General features: G+C 46.7%; 1 protein-coding gene across 1 annotated transcript in view; it reads left to right on the top strand.

Annotated features, from left to right (window-relative positions):
* The window catches only part of PPP1R21 (protein phosphatase 1 regulatory subunit 21), a 383,731-nt gene extending 360,095 nt beyond the window's left edge, over positions 1 to 23,636 (top strand). Inside the window, exon 22 of the mRNA XM_086927763.1 lies at positions 23,036 to 23,636. Coding sequence (XP_086783889.1) covers positions 23,036 to 23,065 — 30 coding nt within the window. The 3' untranslated portion in view covers positions 23,066 to 23,636. The remainder of the gene's footprint in view (positions 1 to 23,035) is intronic.
* Positions 23,637 to 23,958: the final 322 nt, after the last annotated feature.

The raw sequence follows: 23,958 nt of genomic DNA, 5'->3' as shown, positions 1-23,958 counted from the left end.
CAAACCGGCAGATGCATAGTGAGCACCGGGGTGCCACTTGCAGTCACCTTCCTCCTCAGCCCTGCCTACCTGGGATACACAAAACCCTGTCTGGGATGGTGCTAGCACCGCCCCTGACAGGAAACCCTTTGTCCAAGCTCTCCTCGCTGGAAGGACTCCCAGCAGCAGGAGGTCAGACTTGTGTCTGTGGTGGCAGCATCCATTCTGTGATGCTGAGGCTCGAGTTAACTTTAACCGGGGTTCACAGTTACATACATGTCGTGTCCCTCTAGAAGGGTGGAATGCTAACCCCGTCGCCAGAATTGGCGAGGGGTTAGTATTCCAATTCGTATGACACCTTACTCGACATGTTTTGATAAAGCGATACCAAAGATAGCAAATAACCGCGAGGATTATAATGCACTTAAGAGTATAAGGTACGCGTTATCATAGAACAGCTATTAGGACTTGGTTCCGCAAGCTGCAGACGGGCTCAGCTCATGCCAGAGCACCATCTCACATAATTCCAAGCACTCTGCCTTCAGGATTGTTAAGGCCTGCCATAGGAGTGACAGATAGGAATACATGTGTCCATTTTAGGGTTAGATATAGGAATACTATATCTACAGCAAAGGGTGATTACACCACCTTGCCCCAGCTGTCGTGCAGCCAGTTGTGTCAGATTTAGATGGCCAGCCAGGGGTGGCATAATACATGCTGCAGCCCCTGGTAGGCCCTGGGCACACCTATGCCCTGGGTACAGGGACTGATAAGGTGGCCCAGTACCAATTGGTAAATGCACCTAAGGTACACGTGTCAATTTAGAGAGGGAACAGCTAGGCTGTGGGTCTGATTAGCAGGCCCACAGCCAGGGAAAGTCGTAAACCAGTGAAGCAAAAAGCAAAAATCTGGGGTGATCATAGGATTGCAGACCCTACTCTCCTACATGACCCACCCCCCCAAACTTTGGGACAATAAACTAACCTTGACCAGGTGAGTCTTCTTGCTCTAAGTGGAAATACCTGGAGAGCCCATCTGCATTGCCATGATCAGTGCCAGGTCTAAGCTCCACTGTAAAATCCATCCCCTGTAGGGAAATGGACCACCTAAGTAGTTTGGGGTTCTCACCCTTCATCTGATTTAGCCACAAGAGGGGCTTATGGTCGGTCTGAATCTTGAAATGAGTGCCAAACAAGTATGGCCTCAGTTTCTTCAGGGCCCAAACCACAGCAAAGGCCTCCCTCTCAATAACACTTTCCTCAGGTGGACCAGGTGATCCTCCCAGGTGGAACTAAAGACCGCTATATCATCAAGATATGCTGCACAGAAGTCATCCAGCCCAGTGAGAACTTGATTCACCAGCCTTTGGAAGGTGGCAGGTGCATTTTTCAAACCAAAGGGCATTACCACAAACTGATAATGCCCACCAGGGGTAGAAAATGCTGTCTTGGGCTTGGCTTCCTCAGCTAACCTGATTTGCCAATACCCAGCTGTCAGGTCAAATGTGCTTAAGTAGTTGGCAGAAGCCAATCTATCTATAAGTTCATCTGCCCTTGGTATTGGGTGGGCATCAGTCTTAGTGACTGCATTGAGGCCTCTGTAGTCTACGCAAAACCTCATCTCTTTCTTACCACCCTGGGTGTGAGGCTTTGTCACTAGAACTACTGGACTAGCCCAAGGGCTATCTGAGGGCTCAATGACTCCCAGCTCCAACATTTTCTGCACTTCTGTCTTAATGCAGTCTCTGACATGATCAGGCTGTCTGTAGATGTTACTCTTAACTGGCAGACTGTCCCCAGTGTCAACCTCATGGGTACATCAATTGGTCTGACTGGGTGTCGGAGAGAACATATGTCTAAAGGATTGAAGAACTTGTTTGCAATCCTTTTGCTGATGCTCAGAGAGGCTGCCACAAAAGACAACACCATCTACTGACCCATCATCAGGGTTCTGAGTGAGCAGGTCTGGGAGAGGGTCACTCTCCTCCTCCTGTCCCTTATCTGTGGCCATGAGCAAACTCATGTCCTTCCTGTCGACATATGCTTTGAGCCTGTTCAAATGGAGCACCCTGAGGGGGCTCCTGGGAGTTCCAAGGTCCACCAGGTAGGTGACCTCTCCCTTTTGCTCAATGATTGACCATTTGTCTTTGAGTGCTGCTGGGGCAACTGGCTCCAACACCCACACCTTCTGTCCAGGCTTATACACAGTCAGGACAGCCTTTTGGTCATGCCAAGCTTTTTGGAGTTCTTGGCTTGCCTCAAGGTTTTTAGATGCCTTTTCCATATACTCAGCCATCCTGGAGCGGAGACCAAGTACATAGTCCACAATGTTGGTTGCAGGCTTTTTGAGAGGTCTCTCCCATCCTTCCTTCACCAAACAAAGGGGTCCTCTTACAGGATGCCCATACAAAAGTTCAAAAGAGCTGTAGCCAACCCCCTTCTGTGTAACTTCTCTGTAAGCAAACAAAAGGCAGGGTATCAGGACATCCCATCTACACCTGAGCTTTTCAGGTAGTCCATGAATCATCCCTTTTAGGGTCCTGTTGAACCTTTCAACAAGCCCATTGCACTGTGGATGATAGGGTGTGGTGAACTTGTAGTTGACACCACATTCCTTCCACATTGCAGTCAGATATCCTGACATGAAGTTTGCACCTCTGTCAGAGACAACCTCCTTAGGGAAGCCCACTCTGGAGAACACTCCAACTAGGGCTCTTGCCACAACAGGTGCTGTAGTGGTCCTAAGGGGAATAGCTTCAGGATACCTGGTGGCATGGTCCACCACCACCAGTATAAACGTGTGCCCTGATGCTGTCTGGGGTTCCATTGGACCAACAATGTCAATCCCCACTCTTTCAAAGGGTACCCCTACCACAGGTAGTGTTATAAGGGGGGCCTTTGTTGTGCCACCTGACTTACCACTGGCTTGGCAAGTGACACAGGAGCAACAAAACTCCTTGGTATCTTCATTCATGTGAGGCCAGTGAAAGTGTGAGACAAGTCTGTCCCAAGTCTTATTCTGGCCTAAGTGTCCTGCAAGGGGAATCTCATGGGCCAAGGTAAGAAGGAAACCTCTCTGTGACAAGGGGATGACCAGCCTCCTGGTTGCACCAGGTTTGGGGTCTCTTGCTTCAAAGTACAGGAGTCCATCATCCCAGTATACCCTGTGGGCACCTGTTGCGTTCCCTGCAGCCTCAGCAGCAGCCTGCTGTCTGAGGGGTTCAAGTGAAGGGCAGTCTAACTGTGCCTTCCCCAGGTCTTCCCTGGAGGGTCCCCCTGAGCCCAGAAACTCACCCTGATCAGGTTCAAGTTCTTTAGGCTCAGTTTCCCTCAGTTCTTTGAGGTCAGCCTCCTCTGAGACTTGATCCACAACCTGGGGCAAGAGGGAAGGCAATGCCTTAACCCTACTGCTCCTTCTCTTGGAAGGTGTTTGGTCCATTGTTCCAGGATCCAGCACCTGTTCAGTGGGGCATCTTCTGGCCTGTGACCTAGTCACAGCAAGGACATGTGCTGGCAAGCCTAACATTTCCATGTGAGTCCTCTGCTCCACTTCTGACCATAGTGATGTTTCCAAATCATTGCCCAACAAACATTCAACTGAGAGGTCTGAACTAACCACAACTTTCTTTTGGCCACTTACCCCTCCCCAGGAGAAATCAACAATTGCCATACTATGGTGGGTAGTGACATTGCTGGCATTGGTCACTAGGTAGTCTGTACCTAGCATGATCTGTCCAGGGTCCACAAAGTTAGGTGTCACCATTGTGACACTGGCACAAGTGTCCCTGTAGGCCTGAGCCATTTTTCCATTAATAAAAGGTGTCTGCCTGTATTTGCCCAAAGTATTGGGACTTGCATCAGGGGATATATCCACATCCCCTGTACAGACAAGGACAGCCTGAGTTAGTGTGCCAACTAGGTTGTCATACCCCTCAGATCCCAAGGTTAACCCAACTAATCCCTTGGGAGGTGCACTACCACTACTGACTGTACTAGGGGGTGCAGGTGCCTTAGGGGCTGTAGTGGTAGGAGTTTGCCCTCCTTTCTTGGTGCACTCACTAAACCAGTGAGTTTTACTTTTACAGTATTGGCACCACCTTTTTGACTGGCCTTCTTGAGTCTTCTTTTTCTGCTGTGAAGCCTGACCCCCACCCTCTTTGGTTTGTTTGGGACCTGTCGAAGACTTCTGGTCATTTTGTTCACTCTTATTACTACCCTTTTGGTCTGCTTTCTTCTGACCACCCTGGTTCTGAGTCTGGTTCTGCTTAACCCTTGTTCTGACCCATCTGTCTGCCTTCTTTCCCAATTCTTGGGGAGAGGTCAGATCCGAGTCAACAAGGTGCTGATGCAACAACTGGTTCTGACAATTATTTAAAATACGTTCTCTCATGATCAGAATGTACAACCCTGTGTAATCAGTAACCTTACTGCCCAGCAACCAGCCTTCCAAAGCCTTAGTGGCACAATCCACAAAGTCAGACCAATCCTGAGACTGAGTTTTCTGGGTGTCCCTGAACAGCAACCTGTACTGCTCAGTTGTTAAGCCAAACCCATCAATCAGTGTATTTTTCAGGACTTGGTAATTGTTAGCATCCTCAGCTCTAGTAATGAGGAGCTTATCTCTACCTTTGCCTTCAAAGGAGAGCCACAAGATAGCTGCCCACTGACTCTGGGGGATGCACTGGACAGTGCAGGCCCTCTCCAAAGCAGTCATCCATTTGTGGATGTCATCCCCTTGTTTAAAGGGGGGCACTATCTTACTCAGGTGTCTAGTATCTAAAATCCTGTCCTTTTCTCTAGGTAAAATGCTGCCACCAGTGGGGTCTGCCCCACTCAATTTCTGCTCTCTAGCAAAGGCAAATCTCTCTTTGGCCAGGGCAAGTTCTTCCCTTTCAATCCTCAGATTGACTTCCCTCATCTTGGCCTCATGCTCTCTCCTCTGAGGGGATGTCATCCCTCTGTGAGAAGAGGTCTGAGAGCCATTGGTTCGAATGGATCTGTTAGAGTCTCTGGATAGAGACCTAACTCGTCCATTCCCAATGTTAAGCCTGCCTGAGAGTGGGCCTGGGGGTCCCCCAAATCCATTTTCATGCCTGCTTAAGTTGGTCCTGGTGAGTCTACTGACTTCTACCTGACCCTTGTCTGCCTCATCCCCTGACAACTCCTGATCCTCTTCCTCTACTAACTGTTCCATTGAGGCTGAGGTCAGGGTCCCCAAGGGTTCCCTCTAAGGGGGGCATGCTCCCATCTGGATTAGGAGGGCCTGTGTTAGAAGCCCTCCTGGCATCATAAGTCTCGAAGAGACCAATCAGGAATGGGATGGTAGGGTTAGAACCCTGTTTTAGCTTCCTGGAGGTACACACTTGTCTCATCTCCTGGAAGCTAAGAGCTGCATATCTTGATATGACCTGTGGAGGGTCGACTGACACAAGGGGGGGCCTCTGAGTTCCCTCCTTTGTCTGACATGCTTTTCTAGTGAGGTGTAAGTGGTGCACTTACCTACACTATTTGTTTGCCTACTGATCCCTTGCTAAGAGTTGTAGTCAGGGTGTGCTAGGCCCTGTTAAACTACAACAGCTGGTTCAGTAGAACTCAGAGTATTCTGAGCTAAGTTATATGTACCTTGGTACTTATGTGATCTTTCAAATGATATTCTTAGGATACGTGTGGTAAAACAACAGCAAGCTCAAATCCCAACCGCTGCTCACCAATGTGAGAAGTTCGAGGTGATCCAAGCCTGGATCGAAGATGGAGACGACCTGAAAGCAGAGGGGACTCAGTTCTTTAATAACTAGCCACTGATCGGATGGGCACCAGGATGGCACCGGATGAAGTCACCTCGACCAGGTGAGTGGGCGACGCTGGGCTCTGCAGTCTCTCGGACCAGGAGGCGTTGTCGACGACCAGGATGGAGGTGCGAGCTGTCCCACGAAGGTGTCTGCTGTCGGCGCTGCTGAAACCAGGATTGGAGCAACAAGCCTTGGCAAAGTCAAGCCCACGCGGTGGACTCAAGATGGCGTCTGGAGTGGACCAGGAGGGTCCGGGGTGCTCCTCTGTTGGAGGGGAGCTAGGGCCAGTCTGGAGAAACCAAACAGCGATGGAAGTGTCGTGGTTCGTCGTCAGGAGGGCCACAAGCCAGCAGGCAAGTAGCCGGACAATGCAGTGAGCAGCAAAGAGCAGAAGGGCCCCACGCAGATCTCGTGGATGCTGGGAGGCTGGACTTCGGTGCTGAAGCTGCTCAGGGTTAGGGCTTCTCAAACCCCAAAGCACTCACTCGAGGATCCCTCGGCGGTCATGCTGGATAAGCGTCGTGCAGTTTTGAAGATGGCCGGTCCCTTCAGGTCTCGTCACACCCACGAATCTCAGCTGGGCTGATGATGTAGGTAGAGGTCAGAGGTGCCAGGGAATCCGTGTCCCGTCGAGCTGGGCAGTCTTGATCCGGAGGATGGAGTTGCAGCAAACCGCATGCGCTTAGATGGTGCCCGCTGGTGCAGGGTGGCTACTCCTTAGCCACAAGGGAGAGTCTTCAGAAAGGTTCAAGAGTTCTTTCGTGGAAAGTCATCAAGATTCAGAATTATCTAATTTGGGAAGGGGGCCTGCTCCTACCTTTATTCTAAATAAAGGGGCAGGCACGCGACTAGGTCCTGCCCATGGGTGGGACCAGGAGGGGGGTGGATACACCCCTCTCCCTTGTCCGGACTTTCCCCAGCTCAGGGGCTGGTGTGCCCCTGGAACTGGTTCAAACCGGCAGATGCATAGTGAGCACCGGGGTGCCACTTGCAGTCACCTTCCTCCTCAGCCCTGCCTACCTGGGATACACAAAACCCTGTCTGGGATGGTGCTAGCACCGCCCCTGACAGGAAACCCTTTGTCCAAGCTCTCCTCGCTGGAAGGACTCCCAGCAGCAGGAGGTCAGACTTGTGTCTGTGGTGGCAGCATCCATTTTGTGATGCTAAGGCTCAAGTTAACTTTAACTGGGGTTCACAGTTACATACATGTCGTGTCCCTCTAGAAGGGTGGAATGCTAACCCCGTCGCCAGAATTGGCGAGGGGTTAGTATTCCAATTCGTATGACACCTTACTCGACATGTTTTGATAAAGCGATACCAAAGATAGCAAATAACCGCGAGGATTATAATGCACTTAAGAGTATAACGTACGCGTTATCATAGAACAGCTATTAGGACTTGGTTCCGCAAGCTGCAGACGGGCTCAGCTCATGCCAGAGCACCATCTCACATAATTCCAAGCACTCTGCCTTCAGGATTGTTAAGGCCTGCCATAGAAGTGACTGATAGGAATACATGTGTCCATTTTAGGGTTAGATATAGGAATACTATATCTACAGCAAAGGGTGATTACGCCACCTTGCCCCAGCTGTCGTGCAGCCAGTTGTGTCAGATTTAGATGGCCAGCCAGGGGTGGCATAATACATGCTGCAGCCCCTGGTAGGCCCTGGGCACACCTATGCCCTGGGTACAGGGACTGATAAGGTGGCCCAGTACCAATTGGTAAATGCACCTAAGGTACACGTGTCAATTTAGAGAGGGAACAGCTAGGCTGTGGGTCTGATTAGCAGGCCCACAGCCAGGGAAAGTCGTAAACCAGTGAAGCAAAAAGCAAAAATCTGGGGTGATCATTGGATTGCAGACCCTACTCTCCTACACCAGTATCCACTAGGAATGTAATATCATTACCTTCCACCTTTCCGTCAACAAATGGACCTGATTGTTTCAGTTTCAGTTTGTTTATTTATTTCGAAGGTTAAAAACCATCATGAAAATACATCACAGTAAAAAACATGATCACAAACTTTCTCAACAACATATCATTATTTAAAAGGAAAGGAAAAGGGGCATTGTGAGAAGGTGGCCTGATATGCAGTGCTCACTATTCTAGTGAACACTATGTATCAGTCCAGCAACCCTTATTGATGATTGGTTGTAAGTCAACCTTATAGACCAGCTATCCTAGCAGCGTGGATACGAGCAGTCTAAGGCTAAAGACTCGAGAGGGCGTGTTAAGCCAGCTGTTATACCACACATATACCCCTTGAATACCAAGTTAAAGGACACCACACAAGTGTTATGAAAATAAACAAGATAATTATTAAGAATCACAACAGCCCTGTACTCTTTATGAGGACAGGGTACTAAGCACAAAACAAAACTCTTACGAAAATACTTAAGTTAGCACAGTATATACAAATGCCCGAGGGGCACGGAAAACCATATACTCTGAAAGTGGAATGCGAAATTACTAGCAGGTAAGTACAGTACTAATAGGCTTTGGAATCGCTAGATCTTGACTATAGAATCTTCAGATTACTTCTAGGAGACCCAGGGGACTCGGGTGCAGAGTGTGCACTCTCACACGTGATGCGGGACAAAGTCTGTGGTAGCTAGTAAAGACAAAGTTAGTGTTCTCGGGCGAACCCGACCTGGTAGGAGGAAAACGAAAGTGGATTCTGACCCTTGGATAGTGAGGCTATGCTGGGGCACCGAAATGCCGAAGTTACCTAGCCCAGGGGCTGCAGCTGCATAGGTCTCAAAAGACGTCGGGAATCCTCGTAGACGGACCAGGAGCCTGGAAGAAAGAAGTTGCTGGCAGGCGACCAGTGAAGAAAGTTCGATGGATCCAAGCCTGGATCAAAGGAAGATGACACCTGAAAGCAGAGGGGACCAAGTTCGAGACTACTAGCCAGTGGTCAGGTGGCACCAGGAGGGCACCGGATGGTAGTCACCTCGACTAGGTGAGTGGGTGACGCTGTGCTCGCAGATCTCACGGACCAGGAGGCGTTGTCGGCGACCAGGATGGAGGAGCGAGCTGTCCCACGATGGATGAAGCTGTCGGCGTCGCTGGACCCAGGGTTGGGCAACAAAGCCTTGGCAAATTCAAGCCCACGCGGTGGACTCAAAATGGCGTCTGGAGTGGACCAGGAGGGTCCGGGGTGCCTCTCTTGAAGAAGGAAGCAAGGGCCAGTCTGGAGCAACCAGAACAGGAGCAGTGATGTCGTCGGGCGTCGTGAAGAAGGCCACAAGCCAGCCGGCTAGTAGCCACACAGCGCGGTGAGCACGCAAAAGCAGAAGGTCCCCACGCAGATCGTGGAGATGCTGGAGGGCTGATCTTCGGTGCTGGAGCTGCTCAGGGTTGGGGCTTCTCGGACCCCAAAGCACTCACCAGTGGAGCACACGGTGGGCTTGTTGCAAAGAAGTCGTGCAGTCTTGGCGATCGTCGGTCCCTCGAGGTCTCGTCGCACTCACAGGTCTCAGCTTTGCTGTAGAGGTGAGTAGAGGTCAGAGGTGCCAGGGAAGCCGGGTCTCGTCGAGCTGGGTCGTCTGATTCGTGAAGAAGGACTTGCAGCAGACCGCAGTGTTCTTAGGATGGTGCCCGCTTGATGCAGGGTGACTACTCCTTAGCCACAAGGGAGAATCTTGAAGAAGGAAATCTTGATGTCTTTCGCAAATTCCAAAGATGATCTAATTTGAACAGGGGGCCCGCTCCTATCTTTATACTAAAAAAAGGGGCTGACCCGGTGACTAGGTCCTGCCTATGGGTGGGATTAGGAGGGGGGTGGTTACACCCCTCTGCCATGCCGGACTTTCCCCAGGCCAGGGGCTGGTGTGCCCCTGGAACTGGTTCTGACCGGCCTATGCGTAGTGAGCACCGGGGTGCCACTCAGCAGTCACCTTCCTGTAAAGCCCTGCCTACCCAGGATACACAAAACCATGTCTGGGACGGTGCTAGCACCGCCCCTGACAGGAAACCCTTTGTCCAGGCTCCCTTCGCTGGAAGGACTCCCAGCTGCAGGGGGTCAGACTAGTGTCTGTGGTGGCAGCATCCATTTTGTGGAGCTGAGGCTTCGTTTAACTTTAACCGGGGTTCACAGTTACATACATGTCGTGTCCCTCTAGAAGGGTGGAATGCTAACCCCGTCGCCAGAATTGGCGAGGGGTTAGTATTCCAATTCGTATGACACCTTACTCGACATGTTTTGATAAAGCAATACCAAAGTTAGCATTTAACCGCGAGGATTATAATGCACTTAAGAGTATATGGTATGCGATATCATGGAACAGCTATTAGGAATTGGTTCCGCAAGCTGCAGACAGGCTCAGCTCATGCCAGAGCACCATCTCACACAATTCCAAGCACTCTGCCTTCAGGATTGTTAAGGCCTGCCATAGGAGTGACTGATAGGAATCTGTGTGTCCATTTTAGGGTTAGATATAGATATACTATATCTACAGCAAAGGGTGATTACACGACTTTGCCCCAGCTGTAATGCAGCCAGTTGTGTCAAATTTAGGAGGCCAGCCAGGGGTGGCATAATACATGCTGCAGCCCCTGGCAGCCCTGGGTACACCTATGCCCTGAGTTACAGGGTCTGATAAGGTGGCCCAGTACCAATTGGAAATGTACCTAGGGTACATGGAATCCATTTTAAAGAGAGAGCAGTAGGCCTGGGGTCCTGATTGGCAGGGTCCCAGGTCGACTATGTCCAAAACCAGCTAAAACACAGGGCAAAAAGTTGGGGGTAACCATAGTCAGGAGGTACCTTCCTACAGGCATCACATTTAAAAAAAGAAGAGTTTTGTGGGTAATAGGACCAAAGTGCAGATAAAATAGAAAAGCCCAGAGTCACATAATAGATACCTCCCTTGTGTACCAATTTCAACAGCCCCTAGTATTTCTCAATTTAAAACAATTTTAAGAAAGGTTATAATAGCACATAGGGTTCGCATTTCAGTGGCTCTTTGCAGAAACAGTAAGGCAGATTTTGCATGGATAATTTTTGAGTCTTTTAAAACCCCTACTAAAAATCTTTGACGAGGTGTTTTAAAAAAAGGACACAATAATACAAAATGAAGGGTGTCCTGCGGAGACCTATTGTCGCAGCCGCAGGCACCCTTCTGCTCAATTGTTGGAGTAAACCCTGATGGATGAGCTAAATTATGGTGCAACAAATTGAGCCTAAAACGAGTCATTAAAAACCTCTCATGTTGACTATGCAATAAAAAGAGGTAAGGTTCCATGCCAATTTGATTCGAGACTAGCGAGTGAGCAACTACCGAGGATTTAATAGAGTCAAGCTCCCTCCTCCTGCCACTAAATTTGTCCAACAATTGCCCTTGTACCGAGTGACTGGTGTATATGTCCACCAAGGATGGGTCCAAAAATAATCTTTGTTCATCTATTTCCCCCAGGGTATCTTTAATATATTTCAGCCAGGGGATTTGGAGCCATTTTTCTTTCGTCAAACAATCCTGGATAATCTGTCTGGATAGTTCCGCGTTGGGGTTTAGCCAAATTTTGATCCAGGCCAGTATGGGTCTCAGTCTAATCAAGTCCGCTATATATGTTATTCCCAGCTCATTGTGTGTTACTGCAGCGGAGGTGCTCAGCGGAAGTTTTAGCAGTTTTTTTAGAAATTTCTCTTCCTCACTTTGGATTAGTTGAGTATCTCATAAACCCCAGACTTCAGATCCGTAAATGGTCTTTGAGATGCTGACTGATCTATACAAAGTCAACACCTGCTCAGGGGACCACCTTCCCATTCGACGAGCAAAGTTTAATATGGCTCCATTAGCTGAGACAAGTCTCCTCGCCCTCTCCTCTACCAACGGGGCGAACTTTAGCTTCTCATCGAATAAAAGACCCAGATCTGGGAATGTTTTAACACTGTCCAAGACATGATCCCCCAGTTTGAATACGAATTTCTTCTGAGGTTTCTTCCCCACTATCATGATGAAGGATTTTGTCATGTTTACAGATAGGTCCAATTTCCTCATAAAATCTGCGAAACCCTTGATTAGGAGCTGCAGGCCGACCGCCGTCCAGGCTAAGAGGACGGCGTCATCGGCGTACAAAAGTACTGGCAGGTGACGTGAACCCACCTTTGGGCAATCAGTTCCCAATGCTATTAGGTCGCTCTCCAGGCCGTTTATATAGAGGGAAAACAAAAAAGGTGCCAGGATACACCCCTGCCTGACCCCGCCCGAGCACAGGAAGGGATCGGTACTCACCCCCCCCCCGCGCTGTAGCGGACCTTGGCAGTGGTGTTCCAATGAAGTTCCCTCAGGATGTTGATAAGATCCGGATCAATTCCCAGGTTGGACATGATCGACCATAGTTTGGCTCTGTTAACATTGTCAAAAGCCGCTGCTAAGTCCATGAACCCCATATACATGGTGCCTTCAGACGCCTTAGTGTATTTAGCAGTGAGCAGGTACAGGTTGAGGCACTGGTCGGTGGTTGATCTCCCTGTTCTGAACCCATACTGGGTGTCCACCAAGATGTTATGGGTGTCAGTCCAATCCAGTAGGCGGTTGAGAAGTGCCCTCCCCAGTACCTTGGCAGAGACGTTGATGAGCGAGATTGGTCTATAACACTGCGGGCTGTCCCTACAGCCTTTCTTGTAGATCGGGACAATCACCGCAGTGGACCACGATCTCGGCAGGCCCGTTTTGATGGCTGCATTCAATACTCTCATTACCATTGGGGCCCAAAGGTCCGTGTTACTAAGAAATAGATCCGGGGGAGTTCCATCTTGTTTCGTGTTAACCCTAGTATTGCCTTGAGGACTTCATCCAAGGATAATTCGAATTTTTCCGCCCTTGGCCCCCTCCAAATTCCGTCACCAATGTCTACATCCTGCTGGTTGTACAGCGATTTAAAATGGGCAATCCATTGTTCCGGCAGAATGTTTGAGCTGATGACTGGGGAGCTTGAATCGTGAAAACATGGTTTATTTATAATTTTCCAGAACTGGGTATAGTCCTTGTTTTCGCCGGCCTCCCTTAAGTCTGCCCAGATTTCTTTTAGGAGGGTGCTTTTTTCTGATCTTGACCTGGGTTTTATAGTTCTGTCTACAGCGAGTGATTTCATTTTTGTCCCTTGGTGTCATTTTCAGGCTCTGTTTTAAGTCTTTAACGCTTTAGAACAGTTAGCATCAAACCATCTGGGCGCGGATTGCAGGTTTACGGGCTTCTTGGTTGTCAGGAGTTTTTCTACGATTTTAGTTAAGGATTCAAACGCCTCTACTACTCCTCTGCCCTCTATTGTAACATCTAGACAGGTCTCTATGTAATCTTTCCCTTCAGTAACTAATTTAACATAAAAATCTTGGGGGTTAATCACTGACCACCTTAAGCGTCTCCCTTGATCTGTTGGTTGAATTTCTGCTTGTTGGATCACCCCTGGTACTTTTTTAATGAAATCATTCCCTTTAATTTCTGTTATAATGGGGTTGTGGTCGCTAAAGGGACTCCACTCTGTCCTGGTATTTATGATCCTTTCCCTGGCCCAGGCGGATATCATAACGTAATCTATTATAGAACCCCCGCCTTTACCCTTAAATGTTGGTATTGGGGATTCGCCTGCCTTATGAGCGGATAGATCCATGACCTTTGTAAGGGCAAAGTTATCTAATAACTTCATCAATAATGTACCCTCTTTAGTATGTGAGAAGTGGGGGCCCTTTTCTAAAGGGCAAGCTGACCAATCGGGAGTTAAGGGGAGTAATTTGGGGCATAGATGGCAATTAAAATCCCCCATCAGCAGGACAGTTGGTTCAAACCCCGTCGTCCTTTGATCTAATTCCTTGGTTAGACAGGTCTCCAACTGCTCTAAGATTGGGAACTTTCCTTCCACCGGTCCGGAATTGTAGAAATTCACAAACAGTAGACACTCCCCCTGATGAGTAAGTCTAACTGCTTGTATATTATCTGAGGGGCAATCGGTATATGACCAGGAACCTTTCAGGTCTAAGTCTGCATATAAAACTAAGCCTCCTTTTGCTCTTCCCGAGTTTGTGCCCTGTGCGGGTTTAAAGAAACATTTGTAGCCCTCCAATTGACATGGGCCCGAGTCTCTTGCCAATGTTTCCTGGAGCGCTATCAAATGAAAACATTTGATGAATTCTAGCCATTCCTTATTTTTTAATTTGGCTTCTAGCCCTGCGACATTCCAGGATAGGATGGTCAGGCCCTCCCGCTTTTCTTTGCCTCTTGCCATGTGGGTTTCAGTTGCTCTCTCCACCCCATCTGATGGTAAATCTAGTTTAGTTGTTTTTTCCTTTTCCCTCTGGGGCCGGGGTGAGTCTAGTCCCCTAGTTAATATACTCTCCACGCTCCCCCCTATATTCCCTACTTGTGGGCCAAGATAGCTACTAGTGGCCGGGCTTCCTGTAATGTTCTTTTGAGTGGATGGAGTGAATTTAAGTCAATCTATGTCCTCTAGAGATTGAAATGGGGCATATCTGTTTCTCCATTGAGGGTAATCACGCTGGGAATAGGGCTGTTCGAGGTGGCTTGCTAGTCTAGGTCTATATGGGCGCTGTGATCTAACCAGCGTCCATCCTCCCTCATCCTCCACACAATTGTTGTTTCGTGTCCTTGGGTAGAAATACCCAAGTGGGAGAGCACAAATCGTGCTAGTTTGGTTCCTGTTGGAGTTCTTCAGGATGTACTCTACCAGACTAGTATCCGTGAAGTTTGCGACTATACAGTCTCCTCTAATATCTTTCTTTCTCCCCCCAACCCAGTTTACCCTTCTTACACTTAGAATCGCTCCTCTTTCCCCAATATTTAAGGGTCTGTGGATGTTCAACCATTTGGAAATTTTTGAGAGCAATTGTAGGTGTGTTTCTCTCTCGTTAGGCCTATTTTCAGGAACCCCTGCAAAGATTATTACAAAGGGATTCGCCTCGGGGGGTAAATCTAAGTGTGGTGCCTGAGTATTGGTGTTGTGAAAGGGATCAGGGTCTGTGTAACAGTGATTGTAATTCCCTTCTCTCTGCAGGCGCTCGTCTTGTCTCCATTGCATTAGTGGTTGTATGGGAGGTTTCTCCCTCTGAGTGTTATTCGCACCTTGTTGATGTCTCCCTCTAGAGTTATCGTTTATGTCCCCTTTGGGGTTTTGGACAGAGTTGGGGGCCTCATGAATCTGAACTATAGCCTGTTGGACATGGCTGACACAGTTGTTATTTTGGGCCCTCTTTGTGTTTGCCTTGTCATTTATGGTTTCCTCCGTCGGTTGTGGTTGGTCAACTGAAGTTTTTGCAAGTGCGTGTTCTAATGCCTTGGTTTGTTTGGAGAACTCACACATTATTTTATCCACCTTGCTTATAATGGGTTTTAATTGAGCTGCAATGAAGGATTCTAGCTGTTTTATAATATCTATTACTACTGTCTCGATCCACCCTGGGGGAATAGTATCTACTCGGGAATTATTTTCTAGTGAATTATATTCTTGGAGGCTTATTGGGGAGTTGGTTCTTGGGGGTGCTTTCCTCTGCCTCTGCTGACCCTTATTCCTCCCCACTCGCTTCCTTGCTTTCCGAGGGGCCGTGTCAATAAGTTCAGGGGATTCTAGCCCTGAGGTTTGAGCACAAGGGACATCCACTGTGTCATAGTTTGTTTGTGACACACTGCCCTGGGTGTTTAAGCTATCAATTAGTAGTGCGTCTCTAGGGGGTGTTTGAGTGATGGCATTGAGATTGGGCGAGGAGGATAAACTCCGTTCCATTCGTTCAATTTCCCCTGTGACTTTTTTTAGCATTAGGTCAATTGCTGTAGGTTTGTTCCCCTTTGCGTGGGCAGCCTCCTTTATTTCCCCCCGTGTTAGCTTAGGGGTTGTTCTCTTAGTTGACTTGATCCCATTCGAGCGTGTGTTGGGGTGAGTGGACATCGTTCCCCTATGGTCTCCTTCCTTATCGCCACAACAATGTGCGGCGTTGGTTTCTGCCAATCCTCTTGCGTGCTGCCGTGGGTGTTTAGCGAGTGACTTTCAAGGGCTCCACTGCCCAATGCAAATTCCCTATGGCCAGAGTGCAGTACCTAGGTGTGGTATCTGAGACGTGCGGACCAAGGGGGGTGGCCCGTCCCGTCCCTCGTCGTCCCCGGACGGCCACAGACGGCCCGCCCTCTGCCCGGGCTCCGCCGGGCGCCATCCGCGCGCGTCCGTGACGCGGAGGGAGAGTCCTGGTTTAATAGCGCCTCCGGGCGCGCTGCTGCAGGAAGTGGGCGGAAGTGGACGCTAAGCCCTCTGGGAGCTGTAGTCTCCAGCCGCCGTGATGGAGTGAAGCGGCGAGACCACAGCGTCAGGGCCCCAGGCGCGAGGTGGCGTCCAGCAGGTGAACGTTCTCTGGCTGGTGTGCTCCGTTTGCTGCCAGGAAGAAGATTTGGCCCCCGTGTCTCCAGGGGAGAGCCCTGGTTTAATAGCGCCTCCGGGCGCGCTACTGCAGGAAGTGGGCGGAAGTGGACGCTAAGCCCTCTGGGAGCTGTAGTCTCCAGCCGCCGTGATGGAGTGAAGCGGCGAGACCACAGCGTCAGGGCCCCAGGAGCGAGGTGGCGTCCAGCAGGTGAACGTTCTCTGGCTGGTGTGCTCCGTTTGCTGCCAGGAAGAAGATTTGGCCCCCGTGTCTCCAGGGGAGAGCCCTGGTTTAATAGCGCCTCCGGGCGCGCTGCTGCAGGAAGTGGGCGGAAGTGGACGCTAAGCCCTCTGGGAGCTGTAGTCTCCAGCCGCCGTGATGGAGTGAAGCGGCGAGACCACAGCGTCAGGGCCCCAGGAGCGAGGTGGCGTCCAGCAGGTGAACGTTCTCTGGCTGGTGTGCTCCGTTTGCTGCCAGGAAGAAGATTTGGCCAGGGAAAGTCGTAAACCAGTGAAGCAAAAAGCAAAAATCTGGGGTGATCATTGGATTGCAGACCCTACTCTCCTACACCAGTATCCACTAGGAATGTAATATCATTACCTTCCACCTTTCCGTCAACAAATGGACCTGATTGATCTACCGCCAAAGATGCGCCAAGCACGCACTTTTCCTCCCCCTCAGGCACCATCATTGAGATGAGTCTGAATCACTCTTATTGCACTGCAACCAGTATTGCCGAACCATTTGCACATTTTGATTCTTACCAACTTGATCACCTCCATTAAATCCAGTGTTTGCACTGTACCTCTGCACTTGAGCATTCACATTATTTGGCAAAGGAGCTTATGACACCTGTAACTGTGGAGTCTGCTGCTTTTGATTCACAACCACCTCATTCTACATCTGCATTAAAATTTTGATTCACCCCATTATTCTTTTGAGCAAATTACACTCGTTCTTCCAATGTCCATACTTTCTGCACTCATGACAAGGAAATTTCTTCTTAGCCTTCTCTCTACTCATTTTACCTCTACCTCCATTGGGTACTTGACCATTTTGATTCTGGCCATTTATCTGATAACCTGTTTGAGAACGACTGTTATCTTCTTACTGCTCTGCTACCTTCACTTGTTCCCACATCATTTTCTCTTTTAACTTTCTATATCTCGATTCAATATTGTCACTAAAAATACTTTGCATATCTCAAAATGTAATCAATTGTTTTGCTCTGCCAGTAGATCAAATGCTGCTGAATCATGTTCCTAATCTCTGGTTTCAATCCAAACACAAAACGATACACACAGTGTCCCATAATCTTTGTCTCCAATATTCTCAAACCCACTGTACTGTTTGAATACCTACAACAACCTTTCATAGAAAGCATGTACTGACTCCTTTGGTTCTTGGGTTGTCTTGTCTATCTTAACCCAACCTGTTTCCTTAGGGGACATTTTTCCTTTTAAATAAGTAATTACCTGATTATCCTTTTTCATCACCTCATCTGATGGCGCCCCTGTTTTAGTATCTCTTGGGTATTATTCTTTTGGCTAATCGACAGTGATCTTAAACTCTGTCCGTAAATCAGCTGGAACAACAACCTCAAACAAGCCATCTAAATCCTTTAACAAAACCTTTGAAACTTTCACAAACTTCTCTACCTGTTTGTACCACTCAACTGGTTTCTCCCTTAACCATGGAAAATAGTTTATAAAGGATAATATATCCTGTCTAATCCAGGGAACGTGAACATATCCACCACCTTCAACTTCTCTCATCGAACACGCCCTTTCAACTTGTCCTATCTCTCTCAACGGAAACAAAGACACTCCTTTGACATCTGCCTCTTCTTTCTTTTTCCTCCATCTACCTTTCCACCATTCTACATCTCCCCATTTTTTCAAAATATTCATCTACTCCTTTACCTGTTTTCTTTTTCCAGAGCATTCAAACCTTCCAAATCCTTATCAGCAAAATCCAACATGTTTGTTTTCTGCAACACCTTTGACTTCCCTATGTCTACTCTATATTCACTGGCAGCCTCTGTTATTTTCTCAGGAAGATTTCTGGCTCTCCAAGTTGTTTTTACATAAAAACAACAGCTCTTCATCTCAGTAACTCCCTAGTCTGTTTGGACTTATTGTACCAATAATCATCTCTTCCAAATCTACTCTCAATTGACTCACATTTATACTCTGTGGTGGAGGTTTTCGTGTTTCCATTCCCTTTACCCAATCATCTAATTCATCTGGTGAAGGACCTACTGAACTCCCTGTCATTGGAGTTACATTTGGCCCTATTCTCCTCGGGTCCATTTGTGGACTTCTCTTAGGGGTTTCAGTTATCGTCTCCCAAACCGGAATATCTAACAATGAAGTATTCGTGTCAGCCTGTCCATCCTCATCCGCTACTATCACCATTTCACTCCTAACACTACTCCTTGGAACTGCCAACGTATGTACTTTTGATATATTATGTTTTTCTCCATACAATGGAACTATGGGCCCGATTGTTACCGGTACCGTCAATGCTTCCGCATGTAAACTTAACTGTTTTAATTTCTGAGCCAGCTCTTCTCTTGCCTTATTCAGCAGGTCCATTTCACTTTCTCCTACTACTCTAGTTATTTTCATGACGTGTGGAATTAATGGGGTTCCTATTAGTGGTGCATTTGGAGTCACTTCATCTGAATTTTCTTGATATGGCAGAGGTCTTTTGGTCAAAATGTCATCTAACAACTCATTATCAGAATCGTTTCGGTCATAGCTTAATCTCGAAGTCTCTATATTTTTCTTTTTCTCTTTACATTTACCTCCTGTCTTGTCTTCAGGAACGAAAACTGGGTACAAACCCTCAGTTATCACAGCTCTCCATCTTTTCATTTTATCTTCCCTTTTCTCAAAACTATGTCTAAACATTATATTTTTGGATCTCCTGCCGCCTTGATATTTCTCTCTTTTGTATGCCTCTACTTTCCATTCCTCTAGCGCTTCATACTGTGTAGGTCTGGGATTTGGCCTTAGTGAATTCATTCGATCTCCCGAATTCTGTAAAATCCTTCCATTAAACAAACCATGCTGTGGGAAAGCTATAACAACATTAACCTTTCTATATTCCATCCAATTTTCTAACCAAGTACACGCATGGTATCCTCGCTCCAACATCATAAAGGAAGCAGGTGGTCTTGGTGGCGGAAGAGGAATTCCTTCTGTAGTCACTATTGGTTTCTCCTTTTTAGAGAAATTATTTTCTGAAGCAACTTCATTTTCCAACTCTCTTAAGCTAATGTATCTCAGTAAAAAAAACAGGGAAATATTTCCGTAATTCTACTTATTCTGTTTGTTAGTGTTCGTCCTATACCAGAACAGCTCACACCAACCGTTCAATTAAGAGTTCCACTATGTAAGCAATGTCTCAACCAATAAAAACGCAGTTCATGTAAATCGTCCAATCACAGCTCCCTAAACGCCCGCTATCTGACCAATGCCAGTGCTGCATTTTCTGATGTCAGTATTACTCCTTCTACTAACCCTCTCTTTACAAAATAATACGGCAATGTATTTTCTAGCTTTTTCTTAACCAATATTTTGTTAATAACAACATAAAACATTGCTACCATATCTGCTCCACTAAATAAAGAGATCGTTTTTCACTTCAAACGAGATTCTTTCACTTCGAGTAGAACAACCACCAGCGGTATTTTGCACCTAAAGAAGCTACAAGTGGACTTGGTACGGCCCTAGGAATGAGGCAAAAGTTTTGCAAGAGGACTTTTTGGTGTAAAAGAGGTCTTGGTTCTCCTCTGGGGATAAGGCCAGAGTTTCGAAAGTGGACCTTTCACTATTTCAGTTACTCTACTCACATACGAAATTGTCACTAAAATATAACACCTACAGACTTCCACCTAACAGTATTATAACAACAAAGTAGTGATTTCTATATCCACACTCTTCCTCTACCTAATTCAGCCTAAAATTCTATCCCGGGACCTCTCGGGTAACTCCGTACCTGTACTTCTAGATAACATAGAACAGGACACTAACTTTTCATGTTAAGAACATATACTCAATAATCAATCATTATTACTGAACTAATCAATAATTAAACCGTCGTCTGCTACCGGAAAACTGATCCAGCCAGCGGTACACTTCATCAGGGATCGATACTCAATATCATTACATACAAATGGCCCATACACATTCACCCAAATCATGAAATCCCTGTTGCGCTGGGGGTCAAGTTTTAATGATGTGATCAGTTGTTTTCTTTTGCAGGTTCATATCTAACATTTCTAAATACATAACTGAATCTGCAAATCAACTCTCTTTCCTCTGGTTGATGGACCATTAGTTGAGAAGTTGATGGTAATAATAGTACTATCTAGTTAGCTAAATAATCACAGACTCTCGGTAAAATTAATAAAGTTTATCGCAAAATAATGTGTAATGTTAATGCTCATCGCATACAGGTTACAAAACAAACAGAAAATCTCACAAAGATGGAGAGAAAAATATCAGCAAAATGCAGACAGTGTCATACTCATCAAATGAACGATATGCATATGAAGGAGTCGATAGAGACAAAAATACATTTGCAAATGATTATGCAAAGTACGAATCATGAAGATTTACTAACCCAAAGGATCAGGGAAATACCACCCCCCTGGCCAAGGAGGTAGTGGGGGTCCCCTGAACTAGAGTCAGGGAACAAAGATTTTGGGATACAGGACAGGGACGGGATCAGTTAGGCCTCTCTGCAAACCGACGTACAGCGATGAAATCCCCCCTCTATCTCTCGAATACGCTCCTTATCTCTCTCCTTCGGACGACCTCTCTCTCTCCAGACGACCCACTCCTCTCTCAGCGCTAACTACACCCCTAAAGACACCCTAAAACCTACATGTCCAACCCACAATATTTAAAACTCAATTTCTCATTGGATGGATTAGGAGGTGTTCAATCACACCACCATAATCACATTCATAATTCTGCAGTCTTTGTTTTTACATCATACTCATTACGTGATCCTCGACTTGTTTATTTATTCATGATACATGTAACAATTTCATCGTTCGCATGAGTCTTTCTGCTACGTCCGCGGAAGAAGTCTTGGGTCCAACGGCCAATTTCATCTCTTGCCAGACAAACAAATGTTTTTCGTAGCTGATCAACCTCTGCTTTTCGCACTCTTCTGCAGCGCTCAGCTTTTCTGTCTATGTATCGAGTTATTCATGCTTTTCTCCAGCCTCCATCTATTCTGTCAGATTTAGGAAAATGCAGGTCCATTCCGCTCACTATGATGAATGAAACATAGACATTTATTAATTACATGATAATGCACTTTTCGCTGTTTACCACCCACCTTTGCACACTCCCATGTTAATATTTTTCTTAGTAAAGCTTTAAGCAAAAACGGCATAATTTATTATTATTTTTAAAGCAATATGCAAAATGTGGCCTAGTTCTTTCATGCATTAGTTCACCTTAGTGCACGCATGCGCAAAGTGGTTTCCCCATATTTGTGTAGGTGCATATTACTTTTCACAACGCTCTGTTAGTAAATATTATGGGGGTGTCAATTCGAGCAGGTTTCATTTTGCAAAACCCTGCCCCATCATCTGCCTCCCATATATCTTTAACTTGGAGCATAGCTATGTCAAATTTGAATCGTATAATTCAATATATTGTTGAAACAAACCTTCCCCTTCGTGTTAGAACATTAAGCATCTTGTTGGTTCAGAAAGAGATGGCTGCATTACTTAAAACCAGTGAGCGCATCAAGGTTTTCACGCGTCAGGTTTTATCATCTAATGTGTGTTTCTGGATTAAGACACAGCAGAACACTTCACAAGAAGGGGAAAGGGGAGAGAGCATCAGCAGGTCTCGCAATAAGAACAATCCACACTTGATATTCGTAGCAAAAAAGGTCACTATTTATTAAGACAGTCGAAACAGATAATCCTATAATTGCACTTATTCCTCTATAATTAACCATTGACACATTTTCCCAAACATTTTCATAATAATTGTGTATAACCAAAACATTCCCAACAACTTTGTAATATCCAAATCCCCCAAAACTGTACCAAAACCAGCATTTAACTTTTGTCCTCTCTCTACCTCCATATCCATCCTTTCTCCTACACTCCTCCCATCCCCAGAGGGAAAGGATAAGCCCGCTCTAGACTATCCAGACCCCCCACACAGCGCCTAAAGGACTTCAAAAGATAGGATAACTGTAAACTGTCTTAACGTGACGATTTTTTTTGGGGGGGGGGGAATAAATTAAAAAAGAGAGGGAAGGGTGGGTGGGACAAAACTCGACGATGCCACCTCCAAACCGCCTACAATGACGACAATTCCCTCCCTCCTCCCCTCCCTATATGCTAAACGCTAATACCGCCCCTTATCCCTCCCTTACCCAATCGCGCCATGTGGATTGTTCCACCGCGCAAACCCTGCGAGGGGGACACCGGCTCGCGCCAAGGTCCCCCTGGGTCCCATTCCACCGTGGCTGCACTGTGCCATGGTCACACCAGCGCCGCTCACAACGATATATAAAGGGACCTGCACTGCAATAAACAAAGTTTGACCCGTCGTGCACTGCAGTGGAAGGTGGGACATTCTTCTGCGAAGATTAGTGCTGGCCCAGTGAGACGATGCGAGAGAGTGTTCCAATGATGTGTGGTCTTTGTGATGAGGGAAATTATAGAAATCTCTGGAAATATCTTCAGGAAAACGGCAAGCATTTCGAGCCACGCTTATTTTTAATTTAAAATAATTTGCAGTTTGAACTTCTCAAATCGGACAACGGTCACATTTAAAAAAAAATGTTTATGTAAAGTATTGCTCGACCTGCGAATTATGTTATTGTATACCACATTTATTTATTTTTGCTTTTGCTGCAGGGAAATTCGAAAAAGAACAAAAGCCGGTAGTTATGGAACCATCCGACTGGTGATACCCCAAACAGCACTACTGACGCACTTCCGGAAAACGCGAGGGCCTGCTTCCTCCTAGTTCTGCTGTGGAAGTGCCAGGATTACAGTGCCTAGTAGCAAGTCGGGGCTGAGGAAGAGACTGAAATATCTTGAATCCATTTGTAAAAACAACAGACTTAGATATTGACGTTGCCAGAAAAACAAACAATAATGTATACTCCATGTATAATTTACTCATACTTTATTTTTCAAGTTCGTTTTACAGTGCACTTTTTTTATCGGATTTTAATTTCAATATACAATAATTTGAAAGGTCTGTATATTTTGAAACGTACTTGTATGGTGATACATTTGTTATCGGTGTGTCTGTCTCTGGTTAACCCTCAAAAGTGTATACGTCCGGTTTCCTATTGTACACAATTATCAGAATCAGTGAGGACTTCATCTTTAATGGGCCATGAAAAACTACAGTTACTGTGAATTTATTAATGCGTCTCAAGCTTTACTTCAGATGATCCACAATAAATACGTGAGGAAGTGATGTAATTAAATTAACACTTACAGTAAACCTGCATAATGTCTGTACTTTAGTGACGTATGTGATATTTTAAATTATATAAAAAAAATCGATTTGGCTCCTCCGGCTAAAAAACAATGGAAAATTTGTCTGAAGGGACTGTGGGTTTTTACTGCCGCTTTGAGGCACCAGTATGGCAGTCATCTGCAAACCTTCTATCTTTGAACATATTTTTACCATCAGAGGAAGGGGTGCCTTGTAGGAGAAAAGGAGAAAGGGCCTTGAGAGCATGGCTTCTGGTATGGGTGGGCCTTTACATCCATTACTACCTATCCAGCCCTAGTGGGTCCAAGGAGAGGTTGGGGGCCCTCAG

This window comes from Lissotriton vulgaris, chromosome 6, assembly GCF_964263255.1.
Source record: "Lissotriton vulgaris chromosome 6, aLisVul1.2, whole genome shotgun sequence".
In the NCBI taxonomy this organism is placed as follows: Eukaryota; Metazoa; Chordata; class Amphibia; order Caudata; family Salamandridae; genus Lissotriton; species Lissotriton vulgaris.
This window is presented reverse-complemented; position numbering and strand designations above follow the sequence as displayed.